Source organism: Tinamus guttatus, unplaced genomic scaffold, assembly GCF_059628265.1.
Source record: "Tinamus guttatus ecotype Peru unplaced genomic scaffold, ASM5962826v1 Tinamus_guttatus_pri_ptg000383l, whole genome shotgun sequence".
Classification (NCBI taxonomy): Eukaryota; Metazoa; Chordata; class Aves; order Tinamiformes; family Tinamidae; genus Tinamus; species Tinamus guttatus.
The window spans coordinates 840390-854597 of NW_028288917.1; the positions used below are offsets into that span (position 1 = coordinate 840390).

Here is a 14208-nt window from a genome sequence, read left to right on the forward strand (position 1 = left end):
AAGAAAAAAATTAAAAACACTATACATCTACAAGGCATAATACATACATATACGTAGTGTATTACATTCACAATTTGAATAACTAAATGCAAAAAAAAAAAATTATCCAGGACATATTCAGCTTGCTTATCTGACAGTGCTTCCTTGGTACGAAATGGGTGCAAACACCCTGCTTTTATTCCTGGCATTGGCTCTCATCTACAGCTGGTAAATCACAGACTGAACATCTACCACATCTGCACTGAGGAGAGGAGCACAGCCTGGCAGCCAGGGCGCAGGGGTGAGGCCTACAGCATCCTGCAATTCCGCACGAAACATCCTCAAATTCCTCCCGAAACATCCCGCAATTCCTCCCGAAACATCCCGCAATTCCTCCCGACACATCCTGCAATTCCAACCGACACATCCTGCAATTCCTCCTGACACATCCCGCAATTCCTCCCGACACATCCCGCAATTCCTCCCGACACATCCCGCAATTCCTCCCAACACATGGGCACCCGGACAGCCGTGCCAGGGGGCACCCGCAGCGCCGGCCGGACACGGGACACGGGCCGCCTCCCACACCCAGGAGCGGCCGCCTGGGCCGACTACAGCAAACGGAGACAACACGGGGATGACGGGGCTCCTCGCCAGCGCTTCCCGGCATAAACGAAAGGTACAAATGAAATGTAGTGTCCAGCAGCGCAAAATAGCATGGAGAAGTACAGACAAGGGCAGGAATACCAGCTCAGCGTATGCAGGGCTTTTGACAAAAACATACAGTATTTTCACTGGATCTTCAGAGATTATATGAAGCAGAATTCCATGAGGAACAAAATGCAGTAATCCTGAAAGTACATTTCCGAGATGCTATATGATTTTAAGAAGACCATCAAACATGTATCTTATACATATTTTTCTCATATGTGTAACTTTTTTTGTGAGATATATACATCAGTCTCTTCACAGTTAATGTACCCTTTACAAAGAATATTCTGTATCTCCACTTCCCTATAAATGAATAAACTCTCATTTCATTATTGAAAAAGTATTTCTGAGAAGCCTTGAATGCAACAAAATAATAAATCTCAAGGAGGGGTAAAGCAATACAAGCCCATCTCAAACTGAATAGCTAATGTAGCTAAAATTCAGCAAAAGGCTGAATTTTCTCGCAGAAAAGATTAGCTAAGGAAAACATTAGGAAAAACAACAACAACAAACAAAAACAAACAAAAAAGCAGTGTCCAGTGTTATGGGATGAATTACTAAGAATGCACACAAATTATTAAAAAAAAAGATACTACTACGGAGTGATATGGCAGAAGGTACTTGGAAGACTCTATAAATCAGGTTATGAGTCAGGAATTCATTTCAAATACATTTATTTGAGTTCCACTTCAGTAAATAGTCAAGCACATTGTAACAATCAAGGAACATCCTACAGTTAAAGACATAATGTACTCAGGATCCACGGAGAATGCAAATTTGGAATAATTAATGTCGTGTCCTCGTTACGTGCTACTATATGTAGCTATCACAAGATAATCCTAAAACTGAAAGAGGGAGCACTGCCGTGTTATAAGCAAATGTATATAATGCCCAACAAAATAGTCATTGCTGTTTCACACCCAAATTCTTTTTTGAAATTCTTCAATTGAAATTAAGGAGAGGTGACATCATCAGCTAAACTAAAAGCCTTCTAAAAGCCTAAACCAGTTGGCCTGACTTTCTCTGTACACAAAGGAGAGAGAGAGGAACGTCACAGGCTTATTCTTCTATCACAGATGCCTTTCTTATTATACGCTGAATTGATCCCTTGAGAGGCTTATCTCTTTTCATAATTTTTTAGATATTCATAGGAGAAATATGTTTTCTGCACTGGGAATAAGTGGGAAATCTCATCCTAATATCAAAATTGTCTAGACGACATTAAATCTTTTGATAGCAATTTTTGTGTTTGAAAAAGAGGACAAAAGGTATGAGAAGCACCTTGGCAACTGAAGAAGCAGAGAGTGGGTCTGATTCTGATCCTACTAACAGCGCCTATAGATAAAGTCTACTCTTTGAGTACTGAAACCTCATGAAATATGTCTTATAAAAAATTGTACAATTCCTCAATGATAGATTTGGGATTTTTTAGTAATCCCAAGTTTCCAGATTCCTTGTCATTCTCCATACAACAAAGCCTCTTAGAAAAGAATAGGAGCATCTCTACTTCTGCATCCAGCACACTGCAGGGCTTAAGTGAACAACAAAACAGGTATTTGCATCATATTAATATATTTTATATTATCTAGAAACACGAACATGAACATGAAAAAGATAGGTGACTATAGCACATTTCAGGCATGTAACAAGGAAAAAAAAAGGTGAAAAAAAAAGGAAGGTTATAATTATTTCCCTTGAAGCGGGGAAGTTTCTGCATAAAAGCACTGTGAAATCCTCACAGTTTAGAGATGAACAATATACGAGGCTCTTGGACTAAGTAGTAGTTATATATCAAAACCTTAGAAAGCTTAGGCTCACCCAAAACAGATCATTAGCTGTTCAGCAGTTAATTTTTCAAATTTAGATGAGATAATGGGAATTCTCAAGAAACCAGAAGAAAAGGTTCAAAGGATGCTCATTCTCAGTCCAAACCAATCTGTCAGTACACAGCAGTATATTGGTCCATCAAACACATTCATCAGATTACTCAGTTGCACTTGATACAATTGAACTTAATTTAGATGACTCTGAGTTTTCTTAGACAGATCCTAAGGTAAGTGTTTACTAAAATCAGCTGACAAATTGAATATTACTACATTTTGAGTAAGCTCTAACCTATCACCAATAAACACATTCTGTGGAAAAGGTTTGAATCAAATTCATACCTCCTCCTTCATACCTCCTAAGAGGCCTTAGGAAGATACTTTTTTTTTTCATCAGAACTATTACAGATGATTTCTCAATCAATTTGGTAATCCAAAGTCATGAAATAGCCACTGCCAATTTAACTACTACATAAGAAGTGCAAAATAATCTTATATTAACAATGGCTGACAATCTCCATGAGGAATTCATCTCTGCACGATGAAGGAAATGAAGTGACTGTTCATCTAATCCATGTTCATTCCCTCAGTAACTTCTTCAAAATATACACGTTTGAAAGATTTTAGATAAAATTACAAATCCACAGACTGAAGAGTTTTACTCTATATGCTTTGGTATAGCCAAGCTAAACTAGATATGAACAGTCTGAAAATATGCCATTCTAACGGCAGGTGACTGAATTCTAATGCATTATTTTCTTTTGTAAACTTGTTGGTAAATGAGCTCTTTTAAACTCAGCCACACCTGTATAGCTAGCATACCTTCTGAAGTAGCAGACTTTCTGCGAATGAAGTCAAACATATTTTTGACACTCCATGATTTCTTCTCTTCCTGAAATGGAAGTTATCAGGATTTCATTTTTTGTAAGGTCTAGAGAAATCAAATGATTTCAGAACTGTAAGAAGTGATTTATGAGGAATGATTAGAAGAATAAATATATAGAGATACTTTATATATTGTCTAAAAACATTTACAAAACTATGTTCAAGAGGGTGAATTCTTTTTTGTTCATTTTTCCCACTAAATGAGTGAAAATTTCCAACACATTTTTCAAAAAAAGATCTTTGTCCACAGGATAAGGAAGAATTATTTACAGGAATAGTGAAAGATACAGCTGAGCATGGACTGGAACTATGGAATGCTGTATATAATTAAAAGCTTCAAGTTAGTAAGATAAGCCACAGAAATACTTCAAGGAAATACTGTAAGACCTGTCAAGTTAAAAAATGCTATGGATAAAACACTATAAAAATTCTCTAGCAAGAAGCTGGACTAAAGTCTTTTTCATACACAACTCTAAGTAATTTGCCTCCAGTTATTTATTTCTACATCTGCAAACATTTTTTTCAACTTCATTCACTGAACATATTGTATAATTTGGTAACATTTGGCCTTCTGGCTGTATTGTACACTTTTAGGCTGAAGTTAATAGCAGCTTCTACTCAAGAGTGCTGACTCAAGGGCAGAATCTAAGGAAGTATTACTAATAAATCACCACCTATTATGCACTATTCTAAAGCAGAATATCTAAGATAACTCAGTTCAATTACATAACTGATTAATTTAATCCACAGGTGCACCCACCCTAAATTGGTACACAAAGGATACAATTCCATACTATTACTTTGACATCTGCAAGCACTGACTCTTTGAATAACTAGATTCTTCTGCTTTCTTGTGCAGAATCTCAGCTTTCAACAACTTTAAATCAGCTAGACAATTAAGATAGATACACATCTTATGAGTATTTATTAAGCCACACAGTTCTTCATATAATATTTTCATATCTAAAAGTGTAATTTAATACAATGAAAAAGAAGGACATAGGAAAAGTGTCTAGCTATAAATGAATTGCTAGTTACAATGTTTAAGCAATAAAAGTTCAGTAAACCTTTTAAGTACCTTCTTATTTGGTTACTATTAATTCTACAGGATATGGAGCTTCAAAAGATCCCCCAAATTGTTCTAGTATTTTATGTGAAGCCTTTTTTAGATAAAAGGAAAACCTAGAGATTAAGTGAAAGTCTGGGTTCAAAGTAGATTAGTACCATTTTATTTCGCTGAAAGTACTGTTCTGGCTTTATACATCTAGATGTATAAAATCTAATAAAAAGTTGCCTCCTCACAATGGATAATTATCCATTTGACTTAAGCAGTGGCTGAGTTTGTGTAGGAGAATTCCTACAGAAGACCATCACAGTTGCTCGTATTCTAATACATTTCATATCCTTAAGAAGAAATGCTCATAGGAAATACCTAAATGACACATTCTCAATTCCTATGCTTTTTGTAAGGAAAGCAAGATAAGTCTTTCAAATGCTAACACATTGCACAAATATTCAGTACTAACCATTCAACCTACAATCATTAGAATATCCTAGAAAAAGAAAAGTAAGGTCACTGTTGTTAATAAACTTCAAAATAGGACTCTATTAATTAGCTGTCTATGAAATAAAAATTGGTATGTTACATGCAATGTGAAGTATTTTCATGGGTACTCAGTATGGAAAATTAAAATTTCTTGATTTCAGGAAACTAAATGATCAAATGTCAAATGTTTAAATGGAACCTGGTTTGCATATTTCAAAATAAAGTTATGTCAGGTCCAATCACAACAGATTCTGCTCATCTCAAATGAAAAATTATCCTAACATCTTTCTAGTAGAGGATTCCATCCTGCTCTCTAGATGTAGAGAGTTCTGCATGTGCTCATCATCCTCTCTCTCTTTCTACAAAATAAAGGTGTCATGCAGAGTCAATTTATCTAACTTTTCCTTAAAGGTATATAGGAAAAATATATCACCTAAAAGGGATCTAATATAGATTGGTAAAGCTGACTTAGCAGAATCTTACTCAAGAGATCTGTTTTTCTACTATATCTGAGTAATGCTTGATGATTATCTGCCAAATATAAGCCAGTACTGTACTTTTTTTTTTTTTTAATTAGCACTGCAAAGACACTGCAACTATGAAAAATGTCCCATGTCTGACTATTGCTCATAAATCATCAACAGAATCTTTCATTACGGGCCTATTCCTGCCAATATTACCTACGTCACATGAAGTAAAATGAGAAAATGCATCCTTGAAATCACTCAATGAAAATAAAAAAGGAACTAAAGGACATATATTTTCAAAGTCACTTTAGAATACAACAGTTCTAACTTCTAGCTTCTACTTGCTACAGCTAATTAGGAAATGAGTTTTTGTCCCAAACTAATTGAAACATTTTGAATTTAGCTTGTGTTCTGAATCAAAAAGGCTTGAATTCAAAATGTCCCAATTCCTGATTGGGAAATAAAGACAATTAATAGAAACTGATTTCTCTCCAGTAGAAAATCTTGATTTTTAGTCACATCACGTTCTATTATAGTTCTGTTTTTTCACACATAGACTTAGATCTAAACCCGCTTATCGCTCTGCATGCAACTGCTTATGAATTTGACTTTATGTTTATTACCATGTGCAGTTTTCACAGTCTTGCCAGAGGCATTTTTTTGCAGACTTCCATACTGCTACATAGGCTGGAAGCTGTGGCAATTGTGACTATGTCTTTATCTACACATATGGCCTACAATTTGAGAGATAACTGTATTCTGTACTCACCAGTTACTATGTATGTGCTCATGATAGTCCGGGTTTATGCAGGCAGATAGTAAAGTGCTGCTGCACTTTCTCTAACACTGTTTCTACACTCTAACATGAATCTACACTCTTTATACAGAAATCTGTATACAGAAATCTAGCACTGCTTGCTTTTCAAGACCCTTCTATTCAAGAAACAGCAGCTAATTCTTTTTCTCTTTTAAACAAACCTTTTCTGGAAGTTCTTCAGAATCAGCCAAGGCATCTGCTTCAACCTATTCCAAAAAATATAGAGCAGTTAATGCAATGAATTTTTAACTGCAGTCACATTAACAGCATTTTCAATGTTGCCTTAATTGAAGGATTCACACACTGAAAACACATAAATAACATTTAGCTTTCACATATGCAACTGTTCCAATTGAAAATCCAAGTTATGCATACATTTTTTAAAGTATTTATCTCTATAGTCTTTGTACTGTTTTTCCTAGAAATGCAGAAACAAGAAAACATAAAAGCTTTTTTGCTGTAACGTAACAAGGTATGCAGAAGTACTCAAGGGTTATAACATTCTGAAGGGATATATCAATTTTTTTTCATTTCTATATATCTGTGTGGGGTATATATGTGTTGGTGAATTTGCATGCACTCTTTATAACACGAGTACAGAAGGCCAAATTCTTTCTTTGGACTCAACTTGAGATAGGCTACAACTCAGAAGCTGCAGGACAGCTTGGGCACTCGCTGTGCAAGTCTATACATATTTCAGTAAATAATCAAATCCTGTTTTTAAAATGAGATTTGCTTCTGTTTTTGTTTCATTAAATATATTAAGAACTGGATTACTGGCATTCCTTTTATCGTAAGTAACAGAAAGACACATGGCTCAGTGAAGGAGTCATTTTGACATAGCAGCAATGCTTTTCACATTAATCATTTCCAGATTAATCAAAGCATACATACAAGATAAGTTTACTAGCCCTACTGAACTCAGACAAAACTCCTACTAATTTATATGAAATGAGGATTTCTGACAAAGAATTTAGAACATGAATCTTAAAAAGTGCCTCTTCTCTTCCAATGCTGTTAAAGAATGAGCAAATATATAGGCCATGTTTTACAGGACAAGTACCTAATGGGATAAAAACGAGTATGTTATACTACACATTCATTTTTGACTCCAAAAGGAAAAGTAGTGTTTGTATTTAAACGATAAGACAAATAGATTTCAAGTTTCCAGTTAAAACTGATTCAACGATACTGAAATTTCATGAGTTACTACTGTAATAATGACAGGAATCTGATTATTGAATCCTACAAGACTTTCATCATCTTTTAATAATGCACATGCCTGTCCTGACATAAACGGGTTAGTGAGGTTTCGGGCACAACGGGTCTGCTTTGCAGCCTTTAGTCAAAACCAGAATGGGTTTCATGTTCAGAATCAAATGCAAATACTTTATATTCTACTTGAAAGATCTAGCTTACATTGAAAATAATTACACTTTCACATTAACAAAACAAAAGGAGATCTAACCTCATCCACAGCATTGCTGCTAGGTGCTGTAATTTCTTCCTCTTGTACGATCTCAGCTGGGATCTACATACATAGAAATCAAATGAGCTATTCATAACTTACAGCTTTTGTATACTACTCATTAAAACTCACTTATAATATTTTCATTCTTACTTTTATCATTAATTTCATCTAACTTTTGTTTGCTTATTTTTAACTAATATTCAATGATAAAATACAAAGAATCAAATATTGATTTATTTAATTCATGAATCAAAATATATATACAGAAAAGCATTTACATATAAATTAAGTAATAGAAGGTTTGATCTAAAGATATTACTCAAGTCAAAATTCATTTTACTTCAGGGTAAATATACACTTCAGCAAGATTTTTGCTTAAGCAAGAGCTGGAGGATTTGGCTCAGAGTAGTGAAATAAATGAATTATGCTAATTTCATATTCACAAAGAAATTCAGGACTTTTATAAATAATTTAGCCAAATCAGAATTAATGATAGTGTTTGAAAGTGAATTAGAACAATGATAGGAATATCTCACAATTATAAGACTAAAAGCATTATAACTTTCTGCCAAATTGAAAAGGCTAATATTTGTCTAATTACAGGGTTAGTGAGAAAACACTTATTTTAAAGAAGCACGTCATTAAGAATGTAATTTTTGATCTTGTTAAATTTTACAGGAATTTAAACAAGGATTGAAGGAGTTTTTTTTTTTTTAGTATTTTAACAAAGTAAGTTGTCCCTTCCTGCTGGTTCACAATCAATTTGTATTTTCAGCATGCCACAACAGTGATATCACTGGTACTAGCAGAGGAGAATAAGCAGAAATCTTTGGTCCATTGTCCAAATGCTTGGTTTGCTTTTCAATAATGTTATAAAACTTAGAGAAGTATAATGCAAAAATAGTTTATTTTGCAAAGACAAATGCAGACATGTTGGATTTTATCAAAAGGGATTATATGTAACCATTCGTGGAAAACTGGGTAAAAGGGGTAAAGGGCAGAAAAGAGAAAATTAACTAAACAGCTTTGCTAGAGAGGAATGTTGCAATACTTACATAGTATTACGGGAATCTTATTAGATGAATAAAATAAATATGTGGAAACTACCCAACTAAATGCATTCCAAGGACAGTATCATTTAAAGTGAAGATATAAAATTCTACCAATGCAAAACAGCTCTCTGGAAGATTGATTTTTTGCATATTGATTCTTCAAGCAAAGAAAAATATTGATATAGCCCCCAGCTGTTTACCTTATAACAGAGAAAAATGAACATCATAATTATGTATGACAAGTATATTCCAAAAATGACTATGTTTTTACATAAATATTTATTGTGCCCTCTTACTCAAACCCAACATTCTTTACTTCATAACTCACTCGTTTTTCATCTTTTTCTCTTTGCATACTGCTTTTGTTCCCATCATCCAATTTTCTTATTATCTCCAGTTCTCTTTCCTCTAGGTCCTTATCACTTCTGTTCCTTGTATTTTCTGTATGTTTTTATCCCATGACGTCTGAACAATTGACTATTATCTTCCCTTCTTCCCCATCCCCTCCTTCTCTCCCTTTATTTTCTAATAGTTCAATCATGTGTTCTCCAGCAGTACCATGAAGGGCAGCTTACATCTGTCTAGCCTTAGAGCCATTTCGGCCTGCATTTCTGTGCTGAAGACAGCATGCAAGAGAAACTCTGGCAAACTGGCTTCACAACAAAATGGTAACACATATTCTGATGGACCTTACTCAATGGACTGTCAAATGTAAGAAGTAATCAGAATGAAGGCAGTTTCATATACACAAAAGAATAGAGTAGGAAGCTCAACAGCTATAAAAAGATAATAAACTGGTGCTGTAGTTAGCTGTATCAATAGTAGATAACTATCTTCCAGATGCTCTTGTGTTTTTTCCATTTGTGATTTGCACTTTATGGAGAAATTTTATTTTAATGCCAAAGCATGTATGAATTTTCTACTATGATATTTCATGCCGATGCTGCTCCCTGAGCAAGACCTGCTCCATGAATAAACAGATGCTTTTTCTGTGCTATCAATCTGACATTTTAAATTCATTTTAAATTTAAATTTAAAATTTTTTAAAGAAAGATTTTAGGGTGAGAAGCAGTTTGACTTGACAGAATTGAATGACAGATTTCAGAATGGGTGAATAGGTCACCCTTTCTAAAACTGAAAGATACTAGCATATTTCATCAGATGCTTTTGCAAAAAGGCGAAAAAAAAAGCTATCTTTTAATTTGATCTCTTCCAAAACATTGCTGAAATAAAATATCACAGGATCCTTACTAGTAATTTCTTCTCTTTGTGCCTCTATTTTTAGAATATATGCTACCCCATTTCCAACTAATATGCTGGTGTACAATTTAAGTGCATGATTTTTAAGGGACACAAAACAGTTCTATTTCCCTCCATTTTGTGTGATAAATACAAGGCACCTATTGAGCTGGATAAATATATATTAAAATATTAAAATCAACTTCATTGACTAACGAAAAATACTTCTTGTTGGAAATCACATTGGTTTTAACTTTTTTGTGATATCATAAAGCAAAATCCCAGGATGTCACATATATCCGAATCTATAGATAAGATTTTTTTCCTACATTTCCAGCAGTTTAGACATATATACATATACGTATATATATATACATATGTATACTGCTACAGTTTAAGCCTATTGCTGTCTCAGAACAAAACTATTAAACATAGTTTATGAATAATAGCATCTGCACAGTCATGGCTATTTCTTTCTTCTGCATCAAGATGACTACAGGATATCTATGTTAGATTCTTATATTTGCTTTTTCTCTTTACAAATTTTTAAACATTATGCATATAATAAGTATTACAGAATTATAAAAGTATTTATTGTAACTATTATAAAATGACTATGATGTGTAAATTTATATGCCTGTAAAAGCCCCAAGAATTAACTTAAAATTGAATACAATTAATATAATGAATATAATGAAGCAGTGACTTAATGATTTAAACAAAATGATCATGAGCTATGAATAGAAGAAATGAAGATTTTTGATACACAGTCTTCTCCTATGGGCTTGCTGAACTATACATATGAAATGTATCTGTTTATTATTATTTTTAATTTGCCTTAATTCTACCTGGTCAATAGGCACTTCCACTTTCACATTTTTGTCATCCTGTACTTCTTCAGCTCCTTGAACTTCTTCTCTTGGTTCGTCTGCTCTAAAGATACTTGGTGCTGAAATGTAGTGAAAAAATTTGCTTTGAAAGTCCAAATATATGCTTCCACTTTCCTACATGCTGATCAAATCCTTAATAAAATTAAGTATCTTCCCTTACATTGAACTTTCAATTTTACAATATGAAATACCAGTTGAAAATAACAAAGTACATGGGTTTGTGTGAAATTCAGGATTTGGGCACTGTTGATAAGCTCATATGGAAGGCAGGACCCTTCCCCTTGCACAGTGCAATATTCTAAAAATACAGGGGGAAAATGGAAGAAACAAAAGAAGCACTTCAAGAAAAACAGAAATTTTAGAAGATTAAGAAGATAAAATTGATACTCAATATATTTATGCAACAACAAATTTGTTCTTTGCTTTCTAATAATATTAGATACCCGTGGCATCTGGAGTGGAGTTTTGACATATACTGTAAATACTAGGTATATTTCTTGCATTAAACTAAGATGTACATTAATCACCTTGCATTAATGTACATCTACATTAATGTACAGCTACATAATGTACATTTACTAGGGATATTTCTTGCATTAATGTACATAAATACCGCAGCACACAGAAAGATGATTTGTAGATTAAATTGACTATGTTATCCCTACATCTAGTCATTACTTCTTAGACAGACATGTTCAACAAAGTGCAGCTAACGTTGTCCTAGAAAGAATTCCCAGTTCTCCCCTGCTCATTCTGCCATCCCAAATATTTAGGCATTTGTGTAAGCTGGGGAGGAGCTCTAACAGGAAAGACTGAATAAGATTAATTCCATAACACTTAAGCATCGGATCCATATTTCCTTAAATCGCCTATATATTATTCTGTGTTACCTTTAGCAAGTGCTAGATCTGAAGTTCTTTCAAGACTTTCCTTCTTACTTTTGTCATCAAAATCTGTGTCTGTCATCAAAATCTGTGCTTTCTCATCTTCTATTTTTGCACTTTTAGTAGATTTTATTGGAGGTCTACTGGAGGATTTTCTGACCCTTGGCTTCTCCGACTAGCAAAATATAAATAGAGAATATCAAAATGGACACTAAGCAGTTTTTGATATACTGATATCTTCATCAAGACAATCTGTTTGGTTCTCTATACAAACTGTTCCTATAATTTCCAAAGACAAGTTATTAACTCCTCATCATCAACCCTCCTACAGGTTACATACTGATAAATTTGTAGTTCTCCATATTATTCAGTTGTCAAAGATCTGCTTTAAGGCAACATCATTGTCAATATGATCCCCAAATCTCTCTTTGTCCCTTCCTTCCTCATCAGCAGAGGGTTATTAATCTTCTGGGTTTTAACCCACTTCTTGAAATGTTTCTGGCCTTTGCCTAATACCTCTCCTGTGTTTATTATGCAAATATTTCTGAATCCTTACATCTTGCTTTCACTATGAGTGGACTTCAGGCCAGGATACAGACTTAATCTCTCAATGTATTAAAAGCAGCCAGCGTTTGCGTAACATCAGTGCAGTGTTATTTCTAGCATTATGACTAATGCATCTGGAACTTTCATACATGCTGAATGTGCTATATTAATAGCAGAAAACAAGACGGTAAATAATGAAGAAATGGTCAACTGGACCATATAAAAACTGCGCAGCATAAAAAAAACACTCGAAGTATATATTAATCAAAAGTCTTGCTGTTTGACAGTCTTTAAAATGTATGCAGTGCTTTTCCAAATGCCAGAAATGGCTAATAACAGGCTTGAAAGTGGGTTTGTTATCAGGGGAAGATGCCAGTTTTAAGATATAGCTATCAAAAAAAAAAAAAAAGAAGAGATATGGGAGCTGTTGAGATTCAACAATCATGATTTTGCTTCATCTTCCAGCTCTTAAAAGCATAAAAGAGTGGCCTTTGAAACAATTGGACAGATGGATTTATAATTAAAAAGCCTATGATTTCCATATGGTAAACTTTATAAAAATGACTTTGGGAATAGAGGACTGTTTATCATTTCTTGTGAATGGGGAATCTGACGCAGGATTTTAAAAATCATTCTGGATAAATATCAGCCCAATACTTCCCATGCACAACATTTTTGCTTATATCAGTAATATGACTCGGATAAACAAGAATACAGGATAGTTTTGTTTTATGATGATGTTGGGACATTTCCTGACTTCAAAGTGTCTTGAACATGGAGAGATTAATTCTTTTAACCTTATTCAGTGCTTTTATCTGCAATCCAAGCAATGATTTAATCTCTTATGAAAAAGTTTGTAGGAAGTATAAAGATTATTTGACTAGCAATTATAAGGAGGGCAGGATATTGTTACAGAATAATTGCAGCTAATTTAAATGTCAGCAAGTATGTTTAATATATCTGAATATGATGAAATGTATCTCTGGACAAGGATTTTTGTCTAAAAATAGAGACATTCTTGATTTGAAAGATTAACTGTAAGGAGAAGTTACTATAGTTGGCCACCTCATTATGAACTCGCAGTGCAAAAGGCAGTGATAAAGGCATAAAGTGCAGTTAAGAAAGTTATGCCTCTACATACAGCATTTGTTAGTCATGACTAACATGGCACGTCAAGGAAATACGGAAGTTCAGAGAACTTAAAATGATCCATAGATTGGAAAATAGTCTTCATTTAAGTGTGTACTCACAGATATCAATCCATTCAGCTTATCACTATGGAGTTCCTACTTATACCTACCTGTCTTACAGGTAAGACGCTTACACTTAAGCTTAGCTACTTATTCATGTGAGAGAGATCTGACAACAGGGGAGCTTTTAAGCTTCAGACAAGGGCAGAAAAAATCCAGGGGGAAGAATGCTGAAGAGATAAATGCAGTCTTGAAATAATGAAATTTTCTAGTGGTGAATATAGTTAGATACTAGAATACCTTCTTAGCAGCAGTGCTGCACTGTCTGTTGCTTGGAGCTTAAAGGCAACGAAAACTCTTTCTAAAGTGTTGTTTGATTTTGATTCTGTGAAAAATGTACCACATGTACACTATGGATCAGACTGGATGACCAAGAGCTCACAAACCCTGCGCTAAAGGACGGGAAAGACACCAGCACTGAGCGTATCACTTTCTCCAAGCAAGCTCAAGCATAACAAAATCTTTCCCAACAGAGAGCTGTGAGCATCTGACTGACACAAATCTCTAGGGACTATATCCTACAAATCCATTTGCATTTTGTCCCAGGAATTAACAATCCTTCCCCAAAAAAAAAGTTTTTCTCCCTCCAGGAGTTAATCTACATGTTTCATAATGAAGATCACCAAGATCACTACTTCCTGGGCCTTT

At 34.2% G+C, this 14208-nt stretch overlaps 1 protein-coding gene across 1 annotated transcript in view; it reads right to left on the reverse strand.

Moving 5' to 3' along the window:
• Positions 1-320: 320 nt before the first annotated feature.
• The window catches only part of DCDC2C (doublecortin domain containing 2C), a 35514-nt gene continuing 21626 nt past the window's right edge, over positions 321-14208 (reverse strand). The window contains exons 7-11 of the mRNA XM_088530538.1: positions 11771-11939; positions 10839-10939; positions 7697-7759; positions 6390-6434; positions 321-590 (exon numbers count right to left, since the gene is read on the reverse strand). Coding sequence (XP_088386664.1) covers positions 321-590; positions 6390-6434; positions 7697-7759; positions 10839-10939; positions 11771-11939 — 648 coding nt within the window. The remainder of the gene's footprint in view (positions 591-6389; positions 6435-7696; positions 7760-10838; positions 10940-11770; positions 11940-14208) is intronic.